Source organism: Silene latifolia, chromosome 2 (assembly GCF_048544455.1).
Source record: "Silene latifolia isolate original U9 population chromosome 2, ASM4854445v1, whole genome shotgun sequence".
Classification (NCBI taxonomy): domain Eukaryota; kingdom Viridiplantae; phylum Streptophyta; class Magnoliopsida; order Caryophyllales; family Caryophyllaceae; genus Silene; species Silene latifolia.
In genome coordinates, this window is record NC_133527.1 from 192,312,202 (window position 1) to 192,338,661 (window position 26,460).

The 26,460-nt window shown below is 36.5% G+C and overlaps 2 protein-coding genes and 2 pseudogenes across 2 annotated transcripts in view; 1 reads left to right on the forward strand and 3 right to left on the reverse strand.

Annotated features, from left to right (window-relative positions):
* Positions 1 to 26,460, reverse strand: part of LOC141644075 (uncharacterized) — a 121,701-nt gene that overhangs the window by 30,225 nt on the left and 65,016 nt on the right. The window lies entirely within an intron of this gene.
* LOC141644076 (3-ketoacyl-CoA thiolase 2, peroxisomal-like) lies at positions 1,352 to 7,084 on the forward strand. The gene is made up of 14 exons (XM_074453515.1): positions 1,352 to 1,608; positions 2,979 to 3,055; positions 3,149 to 3,233; positions 3,360 to 3,486; positions 4,018 to 4,116; positions 4,280 to 4,347; positions 4,476 to 4,583; positions 4,677 to 4,754; positions 5,075 to 5,207; positions 5,298 to 5,394; positions 5,867 to 5,990; positions 6,069 to 6,177; positions 6,370 to 6,453; positions 6,672 to 7,084. The coding sequence occupies exons 1-14, from the start codon at positions 1,519 to 1,521 to the stop codon at positions 6,779 to 6,781; spliced, it is 1,389 nt and encodes a 462-aa protein (XP_074309616.1). The 5' UTR covers positions 1,352 to 1,518; the 3' UTR covers positions 6,782 to 7,084.
* Positions 18,242 to 19,732, reverse strand: LOC141626827 (UPF0481 protein At3g47200-like; annotated as a pseudogene).
* On the reverse strand, positions 19,849 to 21,281 carry LOC141626838 (F-box protein At5g51370-like; annotated as a pseudogene).

Here is a 26,460-nt window from a genome sequence, read left to right on the forward strand (position 1 = left end):
GGTAGTATACAAAATAAGGTAAAATGATTATGTAAGTAATCATCCATTACACTTATTTTACACGGTCCACATGACCATATACGGGTCCATGTTGGTTTTTATATTTGTCGCACAAATCCGTGTAATTTCTCATTTTAAACATCGTATCATGTTTAAATGCTTCCATAATAAATTCGTCCAATTCACTCCGTAAATATACGTGTACCACTACACATATTATTTACGTACTAATATTAATCACATTAGTCAATTAGTACAATTTTAGTAAATTAACAGTTAATTAACTAAAACCCGTTTCCCAAAACTTATTATTTAATTATCGCATAATTAAATAATAACTGCCGCTCCTCGAGTTCGCAACTCGAAATCTCTCTAATAATAATCGACTAACCTCTTAGTCGATAAATCAAGGGACTAAATAAATTGTATCTCATACAATTAATTAGTTATCAATTGGGGTTCGTTCCTTTAGGTGTGACCGAAAGGGGTCGATTGATCACACCGCCTCACGACAATAACGTCAAACTCTAGTCAGCCAACCGTTATCGATTTACGTTAATCAACTGACGAGGATCAAATAATTAAATATCTGATGATATTCTATTAATGAGATTTATTATGTTAACGCACTATTGTGGAGGACACTAACTCCAACACTAATTACTTCCGAATCAAACCGCTGGAATATTACTCGCCAGACCGGATACTCGGTCGAGTAAAGTGTATACTCGGCCGAGTATCCTCTACTCGGTCGAGTATTCTTCATACTCGGCCGAGTATTCCACGGCAGAACCAAAACAGACTACACCATTGACACTACTCGGCCGAGTAGGCTCTACTCGGTCGAGTACTTAGCTTATAAAAATCCGTAGTGTTACAGTATCATTTCAATTTAAATTACAAATTGAATTAAATCCACAATAATTCTCAACCGAGAAATAAAGATTACACATCTGAGGTAGGAGTACCTCAGACCTTGTAATTTGTGAGCATATACACATTTTTTCTAAGTATATTACCATTTATAAATATAGTTTTTGAGCAATATTATATTTTTTAAGTGTAATGTTTTAGTAGATGTGCAAAAAAATTTTATGCTAAAGCAGAACTCAAAAACTTTAAAATAAAACTCAGAAAATAAACAATAAGAGGTACTATCTCAGATGTATAGTCTATGAACTGTTCTCAACCAGGGTCATAAAATTTCGGAAAAAAGGAACACGGATTAGGTACCAACAAAAATTAGTAGTCGTTTTTCTTACCTTACAAAAAAAAAAAAAAAAAAAAAAAAAAAAAAAAAATAATAGTCGTGTATATCTGTATCAGTGTAATCGATAGGTCAGTTGACTAGTTGTACATTATTGTTAAGTTCAGATTACGTTTCCGAAATGCTACATACATACTCACTATAAAAATCCCATATACCATCGTCATCATCTCATCCTCCTCCATTAATTTTCCTCACCTCTATAATCAATTTAATTTCTTTGATCAAATTCTTAAGCAATTTTAGAAATTATGGAAAGAGCAATTAATAGGCAAAAAGTTTTGTTAGATCATCTTCGTCCACCATCTTCATCTGATCACAGTTATGAAGCTTTCCTCTCTGTATGTCAATCTTCAAACCCTTTTTGATTGTTGGGTGTGTTTTATTTGGGTTAAATCATTGGATTATGATGGAAAGATTGGATTTTTATGTGTTTTTAGTAGTATGTTGAAGGAATTGAGATTTGAGGTTTTGGGTTTTGTTTGATTTGAATTGTTTGTATTCTGGGAGTTGGGATTTGGATTCTAGCTAATCTAATCGAAATTTCGTAGTTTTAGGTAATTGATTGTACACCTCCCGTCCCGGTCAATTGTTATCCTTTGTTTTTGGCACAAAGACCAAGGAAGGAGGAGAAGGAGGAGGGAGCCAATTATTAGATGACAAGTGGACCAAATTCAGTGTGAATGATCAAATTGCTCATCAAATGCATCCCTAAAATAGAAAGGACAACCATTGATCGTGACACCCCAGATGGAAAAGGCCAACAAATGACTGGGACCGGAGGGAGTATATTGTTTGATTTAGGGAAACTTGGAGATTGCTTTCTTAGTACATATACGTTGGAGAATTCGTGATTTATTAGGGTCTTAAAAAACGGGTGTCTTTCCGAAATTGCGTCTCGTTTAGTAGGGTTTAGACCGCGTACATCTCGACCCTCTAAATTCCCTTTTTCTTGGTGAGATTACAAGGAAATATTGTGAGGTGTAGCAGAATATGAGTGAACTTGGTAGAAACTAGGAACTTTAGTTATGGAACTACCCAATTATTTTGTTTACTATACTACCATGGAATACTCCCTTCATCCTGATCATTTGTTTACCCTGGATTAAAATACCCTCACAATCAATTTAAAAGTTAAACAAATGATTGAGACGGAGAGAGTATATTTTATCACTGGAGCATAAATAGAAACTCACTAGGGCAGTGTGTGTATGTTGATGATGTTTCAAATATTTGGGAAATGTGATTGGTTCCGAAAGAAAGCAAACTACTCCGTATGTCACAAGGGCTTGAGGAACCGATCTTTGTATTCCTCATATAGATCTCACTCTTCTTCTGGAAGTACCATCACCTTATCAACTGATTCACTGTGAGGACGCACTCGATAAATAATTAGTGTACTGCCCGCTAGTGTTTTGCCTGAATTACATCGAGTTTTCCTCCAGTTAATATTAGCCTTGAAATCTCTTATATTTCCTAGTTATCAGAAGTCGGTAACTATGCTCTACTATTCTTTTCACATTTCCTCCGATTTCCCTTGACATAATCTTATCTTTTTTAGTTCCCGTCTTCCTGAAATAACGTTCTGGTCATTAAGTAGAATAGGCCCTATCTAATTCATCTTCTGACTAGTGCTGTTCTCCTTGTTTATTATATTGTTTGTTTGATTAACTGTTTTTTTAAACTCTTGGTGTTGCCATGGTTGTTACAGGCATCTAATTGTGCTGCTGGAGATTCTGCTTCTTATCATAGGACTAGTGCTTTTGGGGATGATGTTGTCATCGTAGCGTAAGTTGTTGTCATATGATTTATCTAATAAATGCTTTGAATTCTCATGTTACACAAGAATTATTTATTATGCTGCATTCTGGTACCCTGCAGAGCATACCGCAGTCCGCTTTGCAAGGCGAAACGAGGTGCTTTCAAAGACACATATCCTGATGATATTCTTGCACCAGTTTTGAAGGTAACGAATTATAGTCCCTCCATGCAATATATTGCCAGCATTGAGTTTAAATATCAGCCAATATTAACTATTTAAACATGAACTGAATGACTATCATATACTTATTGACCTTTAAACTCATTGTAGGCATTGATAGAGAAAACTAATGTGAACCCAGCTGAAGTTGGAGACATTGTTGTGGGAACTGTTCTTGCCCCAGGATCTCAGAGAGCTAGTGAATGTAGGATGGCAGCATTCTATGCTGGTTTTCCGGGTATGTATTGTCCTTTTCTTCAACATTTTGTTCTCGGGTCTTGATTAGGAAACTTTGTTTAAACTTCATTTGAATTATTTTGTAACCTGAAGATATATACATTCTCACATTTGGCATGAACCTAATTTAAAAATATGACTTTGGAATTAAGATTAATATCTTATGATATATGGCTATTTTAATTTTGTCGTGCAAAGTGTTGTAGAACTTGTAGTGAATATGAATAATTAGGAGTTCCAATGTTGCATGTTTTGGTATTCAATTTGGTTTGGTAGACACAAACAGTACCTCATTACAACAACATAACAACAATAAACATTACCCCGATGCCTTGAGGGAGGGATCCTGCTCTTCCACAAATGGAAAGGTAGGGGGCGGTTGTAACAGCACAAAGAGGCTGTTTCTAAATGAGCCAAAATTTAGCTCCATTTGCAACATAGTTTAAAACAGTTGATGTTTCCTAAATCTGTAAGTAGGACACGTGTGTCTTATCTCTCACCTTTAATTATTTTTGCTACCTGTAATTGACAGAGACTGTTGCTGTAAGAACTGTGAATAGGCAATGTTCTTCAGGCCTCCAGGCAGTTGCTGATGTAGCTGCAGCCATCAAAGCTGGATTCTATGACATTGGTGAGCACTCCTAATTGGTGAAAGTATTAAATCGCTATCAGACACCTTTCCCTGTGGCCTGCAGCTTGTTGAGCGAGCTTAAAGGAAAATATAAAATGTGAATTATGTGATAATGTTTCCTAAATCTTTATAGCAATTTTCTTATCGGATGTTTGGTTTGCAGGTATTGGTGCAGGTTTAGAGTCAATGACGACAAACCCCATGGCATGGGAAGGATCCGTAAATCCTAAAGTAAGATCTCCATCCTCATGCCTATATAATGCTAATGAGATGGCTTGTTGCTTATTTTCACCCTTTAGACAGATGTTTTATGTGTGAATGTGGGACTTATGGTTATGATTCTTCTATGGTATTGGTAGGTTAAAGAATTTGTTCAGGCGCAAGATTGTCTTCTTCCTATGGGTGTGACTTCGGAAAATGTTGCACAACGATTTGGCGTTACAAGGGAAGAGCAGGACCAGGCAGCGGTGAGTTCGAGATCTTATGTTTCTGTAGTGATGTACATCGGGTATTTTCATACTTTAGTAATGTTGACATTTCCTTTGAGCTCGACATATTAGGTGGATTCTCACCGGAAAGCTGCTGCTGCCACTGCTGCTGGTAAATTTAAAGATGAAATTGTACCAATAAAAACCAAGGTAATTCCGATTCTTGTCTGTTTCGTTTGGCAAATAATGCTTCTTAGAAAACATCTGTGCTTACTTGGCCCTTCAATCCTCCTTTCTCTTCAAAGAGCAACTTATTTTTTTGTTGAAGACATTGAATGACAATTTTCTTCTCCTCTTGACCCTTCTTGCTTTTTCTTCATTGTGTTTAACCGAACCAATTAGTATTATCCACTTCAAACATTTTCCAGAAATTAGTATTATCCTCAAAGTTTTTCATCTAGAACATACAGAACCTTGATTAGTTTTGGTTTTCCTTCCCCTAAGTATCACTGACCTTTCTTCTCTTGTAGCTTGTGGACCCTAAATCTGGAGATGAAAAGCCTATCACTGTTGCTATGGATGATGGTATTCGGCCAAGCACAACCGTGGCGGACCTAGCAAAGTTGAAGCCTGTATTCAAGAAAAATGGGACAACAACTGCTGGTATAGGCTTTTGAAAAGTGGATTGCATGGGGCCTTTTCTTGTCGATCAGCTATATATTTGATGTTCTTTTTTCATATTTGTCTGTGTAGGGAACTCTAGCCAGGTGACTGATGGTGCTGGAGCCGTGCTACTTATGAAAAGAAGCCTTGCTGTGCGCAAAGGGTTACCTATTCTCGGTGTATTTAGGTATAAAATAGATTTAAAACAGTAGCTTAATGTTTCAACACATGTTTTTGGACTCGGAAATTCTATGAAAATAGTACACTTGGTGGTGCATGTGTTGTAACTCTTGCAAGGGTAACCTTGAGGTATGATAGAACATGCCACCAATAACAACGGTCTAGGATTGGATTTTTTTTTTCTTTTGTTTTTGAAAACTGTAATAGTTTGAACTCTTGAAATCATATGAAGGTTTTTAAAGTTGATAAAATTACAATTGTTCGGTAAGTGCGTGTCATTTATGGTAACATTAATTTTGGATAATGGAAAGAGTGTAAATGATACACACCAATCACTTCTACAATTAATCAACAAGGGTCATTTCATTTGGGTGCCATGTTATTCCTTTAAATTTCAAGAATAACGTTGTCTTATTTCTCTACGTCCGTTATTCATAGTGGTTGGGATGTTTTGAAATCGAGTGCATTGTTTGGTACAGGACTTTCGCTGCCGTTGGAGTTGACCCTGCTATCATGGGAATTGGGCCAGCTGTTGCAATCCCGGCTGCTGTCAAGGCTGCTGGCTTAGAACTCGATGATATTGATCTTTTTGAAATAAATGAAGTGATAATTGAGTAACGACGTTTTTCAAATATAATCTACGCCATTGTGTATCTTCTAACCTCAATTTTGGTTGTTCAGGCATTTGCATCTCAGTTTGTGTATTGTCAGAAGAAGTTGGGTCTTGATCCCGCAAAGATCAATGTAAATGGAGGGGCAATGGCAATAGGGCATCCTTTAGGTGCAACAGGTATGGACGTAATTTTTTTCTCTGTGTATCAGCCTTCCTCTTGGCTTTCCCCTCTGTCAGTGACTCCGCCACCTTGTGCTTAGCAGGTGGTCTTGGGTATCACGTCTCAAGGACTATACCATCTAAGCTAATAGACTGTCAACGTAACAATAGTTCACTGTATAATTAGCTCTTTATTGCCCTATGTTTTAGGTGCTCGTTGTGTTGCTACCTTACTGCATGAGATGAAGCGTCGTGGAAAAGATTGCCGGTTTGGAGTTATATCAATGTGTATAGGTATATCATCCCTTCCACCCATATTCTATATAATTTCATTAGGCAATTTGATATTTCATATAATTTTGACGAGCATATTTTGACAGTCCGTCAACTTAAGTATGCCTGTCACTAATATAAAGTTAACGGACCAGTTTCATGCTTTAAGACCGTCCACAGCAACTTGTAAACAAAACTTCTAGTTGTATGTAAAAACTAAGCATGGGTTGCAATTACAGGGACTGGAATGGGAGCAGCTGCAGTTTTCGAGAGAGGGGACGCTGCTGACGAGCTAGTCAATGCTCGTACAGTTAGCGCAAATGGGCTACTCTCCAAAGATGCTAGATGATATATTCGAGCTCCTGGAAATAATTGTAAACTCGACTGATAAACAAGGTTGCGTTTGATGGTGGTTTGAAATTATATAGCATTCATAAGACTATTTGGTGCCAGTTTAGTTTATCAGTCACCAAAGAATATCGATATACTCCCAAGGTCCTGAACAGTATCTGTTGTTCAGGTGGCGAATGTATCACTGTAGGTCTTTCTTTGAACATTCATAATTCATATGCTTTCTGAATAAAACTTGGCTATCAACCTATGACTCTGTACTGCTTTATTCAGACAGCTTAATAATAGATGTATTGTAGGATATTGCGTTCATATATCGCAAATTTGCAATCAGACAGCTTAATAGGTTAGTTTTGAGCATGTAAAGCAATACAAAAATATTGAACCAAATCCACAAACCACCTCGGAACCACAATCATGTCCGATGACCACCCACTGGTGCTCCGCCTTTGCCCACCTTGTCGACTCCATCTCCATATAACATTGAAATCTAGTGCCCAACCTCTAACCGCCAACCCAAACCCCAAAAAAGCCCTCTCCTACCACATCGTTATTGGTACATGACCGGCCATAATAACCGACACATGGTTAAAAAAAAACCCTTGAAGAAAGGATACGTGTAAAAGTGTTTTTTTGTCCCAGACCAAAAAAGACGGCTTGTTAATTTGTCTTCAATTTAGTTATATGATTATTACTCGTATTATTTTCGTGTCAATTGAACCAAATCGAGTACAATAACCCTGAGGGGAGGACATTTACGATAAGTCTTCTGTGACACCGTCTCACATTATCTTAATGTAGCATGTAATAAAAACAAACGAAAAGTAAAAGAGGGGAAAAAAAGGAATTCAAAGTTTATGATTAGATCGTCTCATATAAAATTTAGTTTTAGTTCAATACTGTTATTGAAAAACCGTCTCTCATAGGACCTGGTGGCACAATTTGTTGCATTTAAAACAAGGTCATACACAAACAAAGTCACTTCACTTCCTCCATTAACAGTTGAACACTCAGTTTCCAAGACATGGATGATCATGGATTCATGGACGTCGCAAAAATCCTGGACAATCGACTTCTCGTATAAAACCCTAACTTTTCTCTTTCCCCAATTATTCATCCTTTCTTTCTAATTTTCTTTTTTCATCCTTCATTCCGCGATTATTGGAGTACTAATTTAGTAATTTAAATTCAAAATTTGAAATATCTCTGTTAATTTTTTTTGTTTTTTCAATTTTTTTTCACGATTTTAGGGGTTTTTTTTTTTTTCGAATTCTATGATCTCTAATGCGTGAATTGACACTAATATGCATAATTTTGAAGCTTTGATTTTCTTTTCAAGTGTTGTAATGTGCTGCATGATTCTGAAAATGATTTTACAGAATGCGAAAACCATGTCGTTTTGTAAAGAAGAGTTCTTGAATTATCATCCACGAGATTACGCAGTAGCTACATTCGGGTTTTGTTCTCATGATTTTACTGGTGTAGATTGTAGAACCCTTTTACACAAGACTTACTCATTGTTTGTTCACATTTGATTAGAATATCCTTCACAAAGAATAAAAAAAGGTCAACAAATGATTGGAACGTAGGAAATGTATGTTATTGTTTCGATGTGATTATCCGATCTTATGATACGGGTTTATTGCCTGTTGTTTTCTTCTTAGGGGCTAATGGAGATAAGAATCCCATAGAGGTCGATAAGATCATAGTTATTCCAGATACTCGTGTTAGGTTATGTAAAAAACAGAATATTTGCCGGGACGCCATTTTCTCTCCACATTCTAATTCGCGAGCTTCAGGGGTGGCAAATATTGATACTTCAAAAGTTGATCCTCATTACAGAGGTGATTTTGGTGATATTAACGGGAGTTGCTGCGTAAATAGTCCGGCTGCTCTATCTTCCTTTAGGAATGCTCTTAGTTTGAGCACAGTTGCAGAGAGAAATATAGAAGTTCAAAAATATTATTCTACCCCTCAAAATGTGGAGGATGGCAAATTATCACACGACAGTTTTCCTGAAATGTCATGTCACCGCTACAATAGAGATGTTGTCCCGATGTTTGACCATGGTGGTATTAAGAAGGCTTCGAAAGACGTTGCTTCTCTACATATCCCTTCTACGTCTTTTTACCAGAAATGAAGATAAGGGGAAAGGGAAGACTGGCAATGATATTCCTGTTTATTGTGATGCCTATCCTGTGAAAAGCAATGATGAAGTTTCCTGTGTTGTTTTAGAGCATAATACTGAGGAGGGGATTCCTATGCCATGTAGCTCTGTGCGAGGACCTAACACTATAAAAAGGAAAAGTGTGGTTCACCATGGGCATCTATCTCCACATACTATACATTATAAGGCCACAATATCTGTAGAGAGTTCTCGTGTCAGTTCTTATGCCAAGTGTAACAGCGTATCTGGTCAAGATAAATGCAATGTGGCAATGTGGGTATTGGCAATGATAATCTTGTTCATTGTGATGCCTATCCTATGACAAGGAATGATGAAGTTTCCCATGTTGCCTTGAGCATAATACTGGAAAGGGGGTTTCTGCATTTTCGAGCTCTATCCAAGCACCCCGCATACAATAAAAAGTAAAAGGTTGGTTCACATAATATAGTAAAGGCCAAAATGCCTTCAGAGGGCTCTTCTGTCGGTTCTTATGCAAAGTTTAATGGCATAGCTGACGGTCCTCGTAATGTAATTGATCTGGAAAAAATCATAGCTAATGAAAACACCGCAAATCAATCGAAAGGAAAAGGGGTTTTTAAAAATCGTTTTAATCTTTTCTCTCGATTTAAATTTTAAGTTTTTATAAAAGAAATCTGGAATTTCGATTTTAAAACCCCTAAGTTTACCTTGATTTTCCATTACATTTTCGTTCTTCCTTTTCGTTTCTCATCTTCCCCTTTTTTTATTCACATTTTGAGGCGTGCGTTCACCCATGGACGGTTCGAAAGGATGATTCATGTCAGCCGACCCCAAATCATTTTGGGATTAAGGCTCTGATGTTGTTGTTGTTGACGTCATAGTAGCTTAATGCAGGTTTCTTAGAAAGGTGAAAACTTTAGCTTTGAAAAAAAACATTGAAGTGCTCATGGTTGGGAATGTAATTTGCATTTGTATGATGTGTGCTTGATTAAGGTATAATTCATTAGCTTTTCACCCCGTAACTAACAATCTTGTACCTCCTTTCTGCCATTCGAGAATTTTTGAAGGTGTGTTTTTAAGAAAAAACACGAAGAAATTTCCAGAATCCTTCTTCACACAATCGTTTGATACGTTCACGGATTCCTTCATCACATGTTGCGAGGTCAAGGGCTCATAGTAATCGTCATCCTTCTACAGTTGCTTCTGGAAGGAGTGGTAGATTTCTGCTGAACATGTATATAGATACGGTATTGCTTACCTATCTTCATTTTCCAATCATCTATTTGCATGTCTATTTCATTGATTAGCAGCATAACGTTGATTTTCGTTTTCCGTTAAGGAAAGTTGTGGTGCACAAAAATTAATTGGTTGTCGTTCGTTTCCTACGACCCAATGATCATACATTCATACGGATCTCTAGTTTTTTCAGTTGACTTATTCTGCTTGGTATATAAAGTATGATGTATCCTTAGTTCTTAGCTTATCTTTCTCTTTTTTACTTTTCAGTTTTTATCTTATTCATCAGTACATCATATACTCCTATAACTATTCTGTTTCTGAATTAATTCATTTATCACATCTCGTGCTGCAAAGTAGTCTTCTTTGATAGTGGTCTTACCTTTGTTGTATAACTTGGTATTAAAAATTAAAAATTTGACGTCCATTGGAAGCTAGTTATGTGATAGTGTTTCGGACTTTGTTAATTGTTCTCCTTTTTCATCCTCTGCTGTCTGAATTCCACCCGTAATTAGTTAAAAAACTTTTTTAAATTTGATTTCTGAAGCCTGAGTGAGCTTGCCTTATCTATCTTCAGAAGCATATATAGGGCTTCCGGCCTATTGTGTGACTTTATACTGTTGTGCTGTACATTAAGGCCATTTTCTGTGAATTGGCCTTTGACAACAGCTTATGTATGTTATGTAGAGAATGGAGTTATTAGAAGCATTGGAAGGTGTGGCTGGCCAATGATGATATTAGGATGATTAATCAACTTCTTCATTCAGATCAGGAATTTGGCGAGTAAGTTCTCATATACTCCTATCTTTCAATGATTGCTATTTTTGGTCTCCTTTGGTTTTTCTTTCAAATGACCATTATATAAAAATCATATTCTAACTTATACTATAAATTTAGAGGGCACAAATTCTCATTGAAGACATGACATATCCGTCACAAGCTGAAGACGGATACCATTTTACCTCACAATGTACCCACTTTTTCTCTCTCTGTAACACTATTCATGTGGTCCCCTTTCTCCACTAACCCATTTTGTTACCATTTTATCTCACAAAATATCCGTCACAAATGGTAACCCGTCACAAGGGAGACCAATTGTTTAGAGGGTGGCCAATCGTTTTGGGAATGACAAATGAGTCAAAATGGAAATGTGGCCATTCTTGTTAGGATCACTTTCTGGCCACAAAAGTCAAGTTTCCAACTTTGACCAGTGATGGCCGGTGCTTTCTTTTCTTTAATGGAAATTTGGTTAATATTATGTTTTAAAGGACATTTTGTATGAAATACTTATTTTTTTTAAGATAGTCTGCATTGTTTTTGTTTTTGACAAAATAAATAGAGAGAGAGAGAGAGAGAGAGAGAGAGAGAGAGAGTGTGAAAAGGGAATCCAAATAAGGCGAAATGAAACAAGTCTTGCATGTATGTCCGGTGGTCAACACAGTAAAAATGACCTTTATTGTCCGGAAAGTGAACTAGTTGAGTAAAAAGAGTAGACGGGGATGTAGCTAGTGACATAAATTATTGCAAAATTCAACCCCAAGATCACCTCAGAAACATTTATAGGGATTGAATCCAATGCAACAGTAGCAAAAATCAACCCCTGGACATTTCATTTTCCTGCATAAGCTTATATATATTAGTCTTCTGCTCTGCTTCATTATTTCCTCTCCATTTCCCACCTGATCTGGTATTGCCATAAGTTGCTCTATCTTCGTGGATTCAGTATTGTCATCACTGTATATTTCATTTTTACCTGCATGTTGTCGAGGTGCAAGAAAAATTAATGTATGGTCAATCCTAATACCATGAACTTTTAGTTAAACCAATCATAATCAGTGGCGTAGTTAGGAGAGTTGGAGTTTGAACGTTGATGGTGCTCCGAGTCTGCATTTTAGGCAGGCTTAGGGTTAAAGAATAATTGTTTTAAGTCATAAGGACCGGTAAATGAGTATAGAGAGGGTTCTGAAACCATAACCACAACCCAAGCAAATGAAACATTCCTTTTACGCCACTGCACCACAATCGTTATATAATGGACTTAGATGAATATTATTAGTAATTATTATAGTAGCGACGTCGCGAGGACCCTGCTAGGCCCTATCTCTACTGAGTGTGGGGTTTTAAGGGACGAGTACATCGTCCTACCATCGTGGAAGTGAAACTTTCTTATAATAAAAATTCAAATTTACGAGAAGAATAGAGACAGGGAAAACTTACATTGTACAAAGGTTATTAGGAGGGACAAAAATGATAAGTAGAGGAAAAATGTTGCATCTAGTTATAGTACTCACCATTGCAGTATTTTGTGAGTCTTTTGTTATTTCTTGAGTAAATAAATTTGGAGTTATGTTAAATTACTTTCCCAACATTGATTTTATACTAGTTGGAATTGAAGTTCATATAGGAATATAGTATTAGAAACTATATTATTGGTAGATAATCTGTTATATTATAGAAATAAATATTTATATTTTTGTGCAGAGAATATATGACTTTCTATAATAATATACAGTATTATCTAATATATTTTCTAATATTATTGGTAGATAATCTGTTATATTATAGAAATCAAGGGTATGTTTGGCCTCGCTTTAGAAAAACTGTTTTTGCTTTTAGAAATGAGTTTTTTAATAAGCTACTTCTTGATAAAACTGTTGGTGTTTTTTCTGACATTTTACAAAAAAACGACTTCTCAACAAGACTTTTTACATAAGCGGATGAAAAATGAAATTTTTTGTTGAAAAGTATATCAAGACGGGTCTCGATTTGTAGAGTGAAAAAATATGAATTAATAAGCATTAATTTTATTTTATTTTTGTCATGTTTACAACATACAATTTGTCATTTATGCATTAAAAATCTTTAAAATAAAAGTAAAAGCTAGAAGCACTTCTGCTTCTGGCTCTCAAAATTGGCTTTTGGGCTTAAAAGAAGTTGTTTTAACTTCTTCAAAATTGATTTTTGGCCTTGCTTGTGTAAAATAGTTTTTACTTTTTAAAATGAGTTTATTCACAAGTTACTTTTTGAAAAAAATTTAGTGTGTGTTTGGCCGACTTTTAAAAGTGTTTTTGGCCTTAAAAACAGTTTTTGGCCAAACACATCATTATTTAAAAGCTAAATCAAAATTTCTCAAAAACCAAAAAATCAACTTTTTGCCCATAAAAATAGAAGCAGCAATTTGCTATTTCTGTTTTTGAAAAACACTTTTAGAAAATTAATCTTAAGAAACAAAAACTCATTTTCAACAAGTTAGGCCAAACATGCTCTTAGTTGTTTGGCCATACTTTTGTAAAAGCGGTTTCTTATAAATTCATTTGTTTGGCCTAACCACTTCATCCAACTTTTTTTTTTTGCTTTTTTGGCTTTTTGGTGCTGTTTGGCCAAGCTTAAAAAGTGCTTTTGCAATTGAAAAAGTAGTAGCTTGGCCAAACATGGTAAATTAGAGGGTTTTAAAAGTGTTTTTGAAAAGCCAAAAACTGATTATTCACCCCTAAAAGGAGAAGTAGATAATTACTACTTCTACTTCTACTTTTCACATAAAGAACTAAATAAGCAAACAAAAGTTGTATTAAAGTAGTTAGGCCAAACATATAATTTTGTGAGAAACCACTTTTACAAAAATATGGCCAAACAACTAAAACTTTTCCGAAAAGTAACTTATGAATAAACTCCTTTTGAAAAGGAAAAACCATTTTCCATAATCAAGGCCAAACAGCACCTTTATTTGAAAAGTAGAAGTATAAGTAGAAAATACCTACTTCTACTTTTTGGGGGTGAATAATGAGTTTTTGACTTTTTAAAAGTGGTTTTAAAACTCCCTAATTTAATGTGTTTGGTCAGGCTACTACTTTTTCAGTTACAAAAACACTTTTAAAGTTTGGCCAAACACCACCATTTAGCCTAGCTTGTGCTTATTCAGTGAAAAAGCATTTCTAAAAGCCGGACCAAACAGCATCTTGGAAAATAAGGGAATGTACCAAATACTGTCAATTTAGGAAAATAAATGATCCTCTCCCATATTTGCTGATTTCATTCATGCAGTTGAGCTGTGCAATATCACAGTATGTCATTGAATGACAGTGAGAATGAGAAGTACCCACGATACTCGGACACGTCTGTTGAGTGGCGTATTCCGTATCGATACGATACGATACGGGATACGTATCGGATACGCCAATTACTGACACGATACGGATACGACAACGACAATGGAAGCATCTTGATCTTGATCTTAATTCTGATGGAAAAACATGACTTAACTGTAATATTTTAATATTTATGTATGGAAAGGATCTTATCTTGATCTTGATCTTTGGTGTGAGAAAGAGATTGATCTTGATCTTTGTGTGAGGGAGAGCGGTGTGCGTGGAAAAGGAGAGTGGAAAAGGAGAGAGAGAAGGAGAACTTGCGGCTGGTGTAATACGGTAATGGGTAGAAAGATTAGGGATTTATTTTTTAAAAGAGAAGTGTGGGGGAGGGGGTGGGTAGTTGGGTTAATGATACTTTTTTTGGGGATTTATATTACTGTCGAATTGGGTTAATATATTTTTTTTTGCAAAACGTCTTAATTACTTGTGATGGACAAATCCGTCATAAACTGAAGACGGATATTGTCTCTCTCACAATAAGGCAAGTGGGAGGGCAAGTGAGGGGGAAAAAGCACCCTATGAATAGTACCACTTGCATATTGTGAAAGGGGCACTATCCGTCTTTAGCTTGTGACGGATAGTGCCCGTCTTCAATGTGAATTTGTGATTTTTTTGTACTATGATTGATATCACATAAAATGTTACACATCTCTTTTTCTAACTTTTTATATCACAAAGAATGGATAATTCATATGGGGTTTGATTATATATCACAACGAGATAAATTGAACATGACATGAGACGTAGATCTCCGCAGCGGGCTTATAGAATTAGGTATAAGAGACCGACCCACAAGTAATTGAGTTTCCATCCTAAAACCCCATATGGGGTTTGATTATATATCACAAAGAATGTAAAGCTCATTTTCACATTTTCTACCCCACCAAAACTCTCTCTCCTACTCTTTCAATTATGAACAATTTATATACTCTTATTTTAAACTTTTATTTTATAAATTAATTAAGTATGTTCATTGCAAAATAATAATTAGATGATACGAATAATGTTAAGAATAATGGGGGGAAATTAGAAAAAGGAAAAAAAATCATAACAAAAACTAATAAAAAAAAAGTAAATCTCACCATATCTATCTAATTTCCCTAATTACCTTCCCATCTCTTTCCAAAACATTACCCCAAAGCAATTTCCCATTCCATCCTTTACCCAGATCAATCTTCAACCCAAATAATTTTTCCCAAATTAAATTAATCCATCCCCTCCCATCTATTTACCCAGATCTTCCCCTTTCATCCCCTTCACCGTAGTTAAATGATGAACTATTGTCATTTATCCCCTTCCATCTACCCCAATCTTCATCTCTTATGTCTACCTTACACTATGAACTCGGGTAAATTAATTTTTAATCGTAGCATTCATGTTTGAATCTAGTTACTAGTATAATTTACGGTTTTTTTTATGTCAAATATATTTATTTATGTATATATATAAAAAAAAAAAGATTCAAAATATGTCAAAATGGAGTTCATTTTATAGATAATTTAAAAAAGTAGACTGTAACTAAGAAGACATATGTAAAATGTAATTATCCCATCAACCTCATTGGATAGTGTGGATCTCGGATCCCGATGATGCCTGTTAATCTCTGTTGGTCGTTTTTATCTGATTGATGATTTTCTATAATGAAAATGCATAGATACCCATCCTTAGTCTTCTTGTGTTTTTTATTAAGACTTTGTGTAGTAATCCCAACGTCTTGATCAATAGTTATCTATTTCTTTTATTTGAGGGGGATTTCTTTTATTTAGTACAACTGATGAGCAGGCATGAGTAAAGCTAATGGTTATAGTTCCTGGTTTTTTCTGCAAAAACTGAAGCATAGAGTTTAACATGTCCATGTCATTTTTAGTGTGTGTGTGTGTGTTATAGTTCTCAATAAACGTCACTGGTCTACTTCAGTAGTCCAGTGACGTTTCAAGATTTTTGTTCATTGATGTTTAAGATTGCGCTTTATGTGCACATCCCTTTTGCACAAGCACCATATGTAAAGCTTGGTTTCCTCTACATTGCAGACTCAGGGACTCTGACCGATTATTTGCATCGGCAACTGTTCAACACATACTTTTGAGGCATCATTAACAGAAGACGGGCTTTGTCACTGTCTCAATCTTAAACATCAATGCACCAAATGAAGAATTGCACTCTTTTCTGGCTTAAAACTACAATCATCCATGACAGGAAGCCGAAAAAAGTAGACTGTAACTAAGAAGACGGTCTTTTGTTGCAATCGTTTAGTAAATCCGACTCTTTGCTAGCCCGAAAGTTGGATTAATTTCATTTTGAAGTACATTTAAAATTGTATAAATACTGTTGACGGTTCTTTAACTAGTGACACTTGCTTCTGCAATATTCAATCCCAAGAACACCATTGTAACAGTCAGGAGGTATGACCGAAAAACAGCAGTAGCAAAGCTTAACCCCCACACATTCGGACTGCTTGCATGTGTGGTTATTACAATAAACTTCAATCCCAAGAACACCATTGTAACAGTCAGGAGGTATTTTACCTGCATGTTGTTGAGGTGCAACGAAAAATTAAATGTATGGTTATTACGATAAACTTCTATCGTCAAACCTATTATGATCAATGGTGTAAATAGAACTGTTGAGTGGAAATTGCCGGAGTTTGTATCTTAGTCTAATTAAAAGAGGCCGGAAAATGAGTACATAGTAGATTTTTAGACCCCTCTCTCCGGGATTATGTGATAAATTGACAAGTATACTCGACTGCTCCTCCTATCGTTGTCGAAGACTCGAAGTTAAACTAATTAAAAGTGATCAAAATTTATGAGGAGAATAAAGACCCAATGAAAACTTACATTGTGCAAGGGTTACGTTATTAGAAGGGACAAAATGATAAATACAAGCAGACTGTTACATCTAGTACTGGTAGTCACCATTGCAGACTTTGCAGTACTTCCTTTGTGAGTCTTTTGCTATTTGTTGAGTAAATAAATTGTTAATAAGTTCAAATAAATTGATTTGGAACTTCAAGCATTTATTGTAAATTGCAAAAATAATCTGCCAAAATACAATAATTATTGTGTAAGACCATCTTACAATGTTAGGCGATCCGTTATGGTTAAACTCGTAGTTATAAACGAGTGTTTAACCAATAAAAGTATTGTCTCACAGTCTCACGGTGTAAAACAGTCTTAATTACTTTTTCAAATACATTTTTTCATTAAGTTTTCGCCTAATACCCTTCTTACCTAAAACCTAGCAAATTAACTCGTATTCAACTTTTTCCCCTAAAATCCAATTCAATTGCTCCAAGAACTTTAACAATGGAGATCCTAATCGCCTAATAAATTTAGTAGTTACCAGACTACATCATAATGTTGAAATGGGCTAAGTTAACAAAGAATCTTTGGTTTTATTCTTTCATTTTGGAGCAATTTGTCTCGCTTGATTTGACGGAGATTGATACCATCTTAAATATCGTTGCGGTTAAAAAATTACATTCTCCATGAAGTTAAAATAAAATCTAGTAAACGACCGAAATTATAGAGCAGGCACACTAATCAGTAATCATTGCTATTTGAAAATTAATTTGCTTGGGAAAGAATTTCATTCTCCGATTGTGGCTGGGGACAAACAGAGAATAAGGGAGAGTCGGTGCAGGTGGTGTTGGTGCGGTTGGCGGTGGACCTTTTGGTGGCATTGTACAACAGGGCTGGGTTGGACGACTGGTGTTTTAGGGAGGGTTGTCGGCTGGGTAGGTGGTGGCGGTAATTGATTTTAGGTGGGGAGAAAATGACAAGGGTATAGTCGTAAAAACTGTATGTGAAAGAGTAAAATTCGTATGTGAAAAAGCACGACCCTTTTTTTTAATGTGTGCCCTTAGCACACACATTAAGAACCTGTAAGGGAAAAAGATTCACAATATTATTTCATTAATTATGGTAAGAATAATTCCACACCTCAATTTTCATGAAAAAATCTTGAGAAGCCTTCCCAAGGTCCTTAATGTGTACCCTAAAAGCACATGTTAGAAAAACCGCTCTATATTTACCGAGGCAAATAAGGTAGTGTACCAAATATCTGTCAATTTACAAAAATAAATGATCCTCTTCCATAATTGCTGATTTCATTGTTGTCCTTTTAAGCAAAGTAATATCTGGGAAAATAGGGTAGATTCATACAGTAATTAGTACTTGAGCTGTACAATTATATCACAGTATGTCTGAATGACAGTGAGAATGAGGAGAACAACAGCAGCCACTGTAGAAATCATTGACCAAGGATTACTGAAGTAATCTTGTCGCAAAATCGCCTTCCACCTGTTCCACGGGGTCCCACAATACTCATTTAGACGCCTACAAACATCCGCATAGTAGAAGCTTCCTCGAGAGTATGTCGTCCCCTTGGAGATGTCGCTAAACAATCGATACACATCCTCGCTGCTACCAGGGGAGTTCAGAATGATGCCATTGTTGATCAAAACTTCCACGTCCTTTCGATCATAAATCAGACTGTCCAAGAAAAGAACGTAATCGATCACAAAAGATTATTCCCGAGGATAATGGCATTGCTCAAATGCAACTAGATTCCTGAGTTGAGATTCCGTGTAATTTTCCAGCATTAGTTCTGGAATTGAGAGTAGTCCATTCTCAAATTTGATGTCAAGGAATTTATCACTTTTGTCAGTCAACCTTTAATGTGACACCAGACTCGTACAATTCAGAGATTCCGTCAGGGAATCCCCATTCCTGATTCGCAGAGTAGAATTCTTTACTGTCTGGAGGTAAATAGTAAGTTGTCAGGAAATCAGTCAGATGCAAGACCTTTGTCTTCTGGAAATGCTGAGGAACCTTGCCAAGTCCGATCATACACTCACAAGCAAGTCAGGTTCATAATACTTGGGACCTTCTCGGAGTCTTCAAAAGCAATGTTATACATCAAAATCTCAAGAACGAAAAAAGGAATTTGGTTCTCAAGCAGTTTCAGATCTCGCATAATAGCTTGGCTCAGAGCTGGCCGGTAGAAAACACGATCATCCACGTCATAATTCGCTCCCTGCCAAGTCAGCAAGTACTCAATAATGAAACATCCATCAATAACTAACATTTCCGTGAACTCTATGCTGGACATCACATATTGATTGTTTCCACGTAACAATCCCGTGCTTCCTTCTCCCATTTCATTGATGCACTTAAGTAATCCTCCACCGTCTTGTTCTCATTTCGTTGTATGAATCTTTGAAGGTATCTCAACTTTTGCTCTTCCATCACTTGAACCCTTGGACAGCCACGATGAAATGGGCCGATGGAAACGAGGTTAGGAGTGAAGGATGAACAAAGGATCTATCTTCCGCTCTTACAACATAATTAACTACTCCGTGGCTTGTAAAACATGCAAACAATTAGGAGACCGCAACAATTACCTTAGACAAATGCATCAAGGACCAAACAAGCAATATATATAAAAGATCAGAATCTGATTACTAGAATGCACCAAGTTGTACAGATCCAACAAATGATAAACATTATCGGGGCACAATTTGGAGGGACAAACTCATTTAGGGCCTGCCTGTTTGTGAATTGCACATAAAACAGGTCTAAAAACCATTGGCGATAGTGGTAGCTCCCGCGTATATAAAGTGATCAACATCCTGCTGACAAACTTATCATCGTAATAGCACAATAATGTTGCCTCATAAAATCCGACAAAAACAAAACCACTAACATAGCAGCTCATCACAATTATCTGCATAATACTCAAACCCAGTAAACTACCTTCTCAAATCCCTACACAAATCTTCGAATCAAGTTATCTATCATTCGAAGCTCATCGTGTATTTGTGTCACATTAACCAATCATTTTCGTGCCAACTCCATATGTCCATAGAAGCAACATAAATCTATCAATTCTACTCTATATGCCGAAATACTCTTAACAATTTAATCAAAGGAATAATACCAAAATAACACAAAACAAATCTTACATTTGTTAACAAAATTACCAAATCAAAACAATACCAATATACGCGTATTTTGAAACTAGTGCACCTCCTCACAACTTCTCCAATACCTTTACGAGTAATATATGGGCAATCACTCACATTTATCAGCTCTAGGTTAGGGCAGGAGAGTGATACTTTTTCGAGACATTCATTCCTCAAGGTTTTGTTTGCGTTTAAGCATAAAACTCGAATATGTTGGTTTTTCGCATCACTCACAGTCACAGCAAACTCTTCCGTCCCCACGTTTGTTTTCTCCATCTCCAAACTATTTAACATAGAACAGTTCTTCAGTAAAGTCACCTTGGAGCAAGAATTTAGCTTAATAGTGTTCGCCTTAGGAAGAAAATTCGATATATCAATTATAGTTTGATCAGTAACCCAATCAACCCCTTCTAATAAAGCAAAGTATTCAAGGGACTGATAAGTACGCAAAAGCGATAAAACCCCAGAGAATGTAAATTCCTTGCAGTGGAACAATGTCAACTTTTTCAAAGGAATAGAAGCTTCAGCAATAGCACAAAGCAACTCATCAGAAATACTCACTCATATGCGAAAAATCGAGCAGAGATAATTTTTGAGCAAAACCAAGAGCCTCGCTGGTTGTAGGAACAGCCAAGTCCACACCTAACAACCCTACAGACCTCAAATTCCCACAATTACGCAACGCGAAAACAACCCCTTCTCGAGTGATATGTTTACAATTTTTCACCATAATCTCCTCTAAATTTTGACATTTGTTAACAAGACCAATAACAGACACATCAGAAACATAGAAATTACCAGACAAATTAACCTTCCTTAAACTACTAAGATTAGAAGCAATAAAATCAACCCCAGCATCAGTAATACCACCAGAAGTACCAAGATGGCTAACATCTAATTCTTCTAAATCAATCATGAATTGATCAATAACATTCAAATCAGAATCATTAATATCACGACAATTAGACAACTTCAATGACTTAATTTGTTGGGAAAAACTCATATTTCCCTCTTTGTGTAATTACGGGAAAAATAAATAAAGTGAGTAAATTAAATTGACAAAGACACAATAGAATTTTTGATTACGCGGAAAAACCCAAATAGGTAAACAACCGCGGGACGAGTGTCCAATTCTTCCACTATAATATTTGTAGTAGGATTACAAGTCGTCACCTTAATAAGGTGGATATCTCTCACTATTAATAGTGGCTCTCTTCTCTTACAAAACTCTCACAATAATAATACTAATTATTGTGGAATAGTAATATATGTTTTGTTGTTGTGATTGATGATGTGAACTTTCTAATGCTACGTATTTATAGGTGATCATAGTAGAGTAACCTATGCTTCCTTAAAAGCTCAAATGAATGTTATTTCTCATACATTCATTCAACTAAGGAGTTTTACGTATGTGAGAATGAACACATGTAGCTTGTTCATTCAATAGAGAAGTTTCATAGCATAGAAACATCTTGTATTTACTTCATGTGTTAATTCCCTCAATTAAAGAGAGAATAACCCAACAAATCTCCCCCTTCTCGACTTAATTGGAGGGCATCACCACACCGGAACCATCACAACAATCATCGAACTTCTTTGTTGATATGGTCTTGGTCATCATGTCGGACCAATTGTCATCAGTGTGAACTTTATCAAGTTGAAGCTTCTTTTCTTCTAACACATCTCGAATCCAATGATATCGAACATCGATGTGTTTGGATCTTGAATGGTAGGCTGGATTTTTAGCTAAATGAATAGCACTTTGACTATCACAAAGTAAAACATACTCTTCTTGCTTTTGACCAAGTTCTAGCAAGAAATTCTTCAGCCATAACATTTCCTTACAAGCTTCGGCGGCTGCAATATACTCAGCCTCGGTAGTTGACAATGCAACACATTTTTGCAGTTTAGACTGCCAAGATACAGCTCCCCCTGCAAAAGTAGTCAAATAACCCGATGTCGATTTTCTGGAGTCGACATCGCCAGCCATGTCTGCATCACAATAACCTTTTAGCAAAGGTTCGCCTTTTCCAAAACATAAGCATCTATTGCTCGTTCCCAGGAGATATCTAAATATCAATTTCACAAGCGGACCAATGTTCCTTTTAGGGATTAGATAAATGGCGAGTAACTACTCCGACCGCATAAGCAATGTCGGGTCTTGTACATATCATGGCATACATTAGATCGCCAACAGCGGAAGAATAAGGGACATTTCGCATCTCGAGCCTTTCATTCTCACTAATCGGACTTTGCTTCTTACCGAGTTTGATATGTCCAGAAGTGGCATACTAACCGGCTTGGCATTGTTCATCTTGAACTTCTCAAGGACTTTCTCAATATATCTCTCTTGGGATAGCCATAAGAGTTTCTTCTCTCGATCACGAATAACTTTTATCCCAAGGATCTGTCTCGCCGGTCCCAAATCTTTCATAGCAAACGATTTGCTTAGAGCTTTCTTGAGCGATACAATTTTCAGCTTATCTTGCCCAACAATTAACATATCATCAACATATAACAATAGTATGATGAAATCACCACTTGCGTACCTCTTCATGAAAACACAATGATCAGTCTGTGTTTTCTTAAAACCGTGCTCGGTCATGAAGGAATCAAATTTCTTATACCATTGTCGTGGTGCTTGCTTCAAACCATAAAGACTTTTGTTAAGACGACATACGAGATTTTCTTTACCTGGTTTTTCAAATCCTTCAGGTTGATCCATATAAATCTCCTCGTCAAGATCTCCATGTAAGAATGCAGTTTTCACATCGAGTTGCTCAATCTCCAAATCTAGACTAGCAGCTAGACCCATTACAACTCTGATAGATGACATCTTCACAACAGGGGAAAATATCTCATCAAAATCAATCCCCTTTTTCTGATTGCATCCCTTAACAACAATTCGAGCTTTGTATCGAGGTTTAGGATTGTTCTCTTCATTCTTGAGCTTGAATACCCATTTACATCTCAACGCTCGTTTTCCTTGAGGCAACTCCACTAGATCATAAGTGTAATTCTCATGCAAGGATTGCATTTCTTCTTGCATAGCTTTCTCCCAGTCTTCTTTATTATCGCTGGTTAGCACTTCTCGATAATTCTGAGGCTCTCCCGCATCAGCAATAAGTTCATACTCTTCTTCACTATATCTAGTGGATGGACGTCGTTCTCTACTGCCACGACGTGGTTCAGGTTGAACCGGAGCATTTATATCATCTGCTTCAAACTGTTCAACATTTTGATCATGATTTTGTTCTCTTTCTTCTCTCCCTATATCATCTGGTACCACGGGGGATGGTGAAGAATTATCACGAACAATAATATGAGGCTGAGACTTCTCAGACTCCTTGAGGTCTTCTATTGTTTGATCCTCGAAAAATACAACATCTCGGCTTCTCACGACCTTTCTTTTGACTGGATCCCATAATCTATAGCCAAATTCATCTTTGGGTGAGCCAAGGTAAATACATTGCCTGGTTTTTGAATCAAGTTTGGCTCGCTCGTCCTTTGGAATGTGGACGAATGCGCGACAACCAAATACCTTCAGGTGATCATAAGATATCTTCTTTCCCAACCATACTTCATCTGGAATGCCTCTATTTAAAGAGTTTGATGGCGAGAGATTGATAATATCAATAGCAGTCTTCACAGCTTCTCCCCAATATGAGTTTGGGAGTTTTGCGTGAGATAACATACATCGAACTCTTTCACAAATAGTCCGGTTCATTCTTTCAGCTATGCCATTTAGCTGAGGTGTCTTCGGAGGAGTCTTTTCTAGTCGAATGCCAAAAGACTTGCAATAATCTTCAAATGGACCACGGTATTCACCACCATTATCAAAGACGGACGCACTTTAACTTCTTACCCGTCTGACGTTCCACCATGGCATGAAATTCCTTAAAGGATTGGAGTACCTGGTCTTTGGTTTTCAACAAATATAACCAAACTTTTCTCGAATGATCATCAATAAAGGTGACAAAATAAGATGCACCTCCTTGAGATTTTTCAGTCATAGAGCAAACGTCAGTATGAACCAAATCTAGGATATATTTTCTTCTAGATGGCGAACTGGATCTTTTAAATGAGACTCTATGCTGCTTGCCTGCTAAGCAGTGTGTGCAAGGATCAAGAGATTTACCTTTCACCTTTGGTAGTAGGTCTTTTTGTGAGAGAATTTGTAATCCTTTCTCACTCATATGCCCTAACCTTTTATGCCATAACTCCAAGGAAGAATTATCATGAGCAATATTTGCCTCCCCCTTGAATAAGCGCCCATGGGTGAAATATAAGGTACCTTCTTTCTTTCCTCGAGCGACAATCATATTACCATTGGTGAGCTTCCACTTTCCATCACCAAAGTAATTCATATACCCAGCATCATCAAGTTTACCAGCTGACATCAGATTAAGCCGCATATCGGGTACATGTCTCACATCCTTCAACATAAGCTTACAACCGGTACTAGTCACTAGTTGAATATCTCCTAGGCCAACAATTTTGCTTGTGACTTGATTTCCCATTTTCACTGTACCGAAATCACCTTTCTTGTAAGATGAAAATAACCATTCATGTGGGGTGATGTGAAATGATGCACCTGAATCGACAATCCATAGGCTTTCATCAGAAGCTAAATTGAGATAATTGTCTTCTCCGATTATAAATATATCGGTTTCTTCCTCAATTGCGACAGCGCTGGTGCTTGGTTCTTCTTTCTTCTTTGGGTCAATTTGATCTGGCTTGACCGTACCATTTTTCTGGTCTCTCTTCAGATTTCGACATTCGGGTTTTCTATGACCCGGTTTACCACAATAATAACAAGTGATGCTTGCTCTAGAACGATATTTGGATCGTCCTCTTGACTTGTCACGCCCCTTGTTTCTAGAGTTATCACGATTTTCACTTCTGCCTCTGTTTTCAACAACATTAACATCTGAATCTGTTGAAATACCACGCTCCTTTCTCCTTGCTTCTTCATTTAGAAGACTGTCAGTAACGACATCCATGGTGAGATTTCCTTCAAGGGATGAGTTACTGAGTGTAACAACTAAAGTGTCCCAACTCTCAGGAAGAGAGCTTAAAAGCAATAGTGCTTGTAGCTCATCATCAATCTTCATATCCACCTTGGTTAACTGGTTTACAAGACCCTTGAAATTGTTCAAGTGTTCAATCATGCCTTGACCATCTTTATAATCTAACTTCACCAATCGTCTTACTAGAAGAGCTTTATTTCTAGGAGTTTTCTTTTGAATCATAGATTCAAGTTTTGACCATAATTCATGGGCATTAGTGAAAGTAGCCACATGCTCAAATAAACTTCGGTCGATATATTTACGTATCATAGCGACCGCTTTCCGATTAAGGAGATCCCAATCTTTGTCTGATTTTCCTTCCGGCTTGTCTTCACTAATGATAGGCTCATACAAATCCTTACAATATAAATGATCCTCCATCATTGGCTTCCAATAGGAATAATTATCAGCCGTGAGTTTAAACATGTCACCATCATAATGAGCGACGGTAGTCTCCATAATAACACAAGAATTTATAATGAGCCCACTAACGTGGCTCTGATACCACTGTTGGGAAAAACTCGTATTTCCCTCTTTGTGTAATTACGGGAAAAATAAATAAAGTGAGTAAATTAAATTGACAAAGACACAATAGAATTTTTGATTACGCGGAAAAACCCAAATAGGTAAACAACCGCGGGACGAGTGTCCAATTCTTCCACTATAATATTTGTAGTAGGATTACAAGTCGTCACCTTAATAAGGTGGATATCTCTCACTATTAACAGTGGCTCTCTTCTCTTACAAAACTCTCACAATAATAATACTAATTATTGTGGAATAGTAATATATGTTTTGTTGTTGTGATTGATGATGTGAACTTTCTAATGCTACGTATTTATAGGTGATCATAGTAGAGTAACCTATGCTTCCTTAAAAGCTCAAATGAATGTTATTTCTCATACATTCATTCAACTAAGGAGTTTTACGTATGTGAGAATGAACGCATGTAGCTTGTTCATTCAATAGAGAAGTTTCATAGCATAGAAACATCTTGTATTTACTTCATGTGTTAATTCCCTCAATTAAAGAGAGAATAACCCAACATAATTGACTATCAATTTTATAACTTGAAAACATTATCATTTATCATACTGGTCGGGTTGAGTTTCC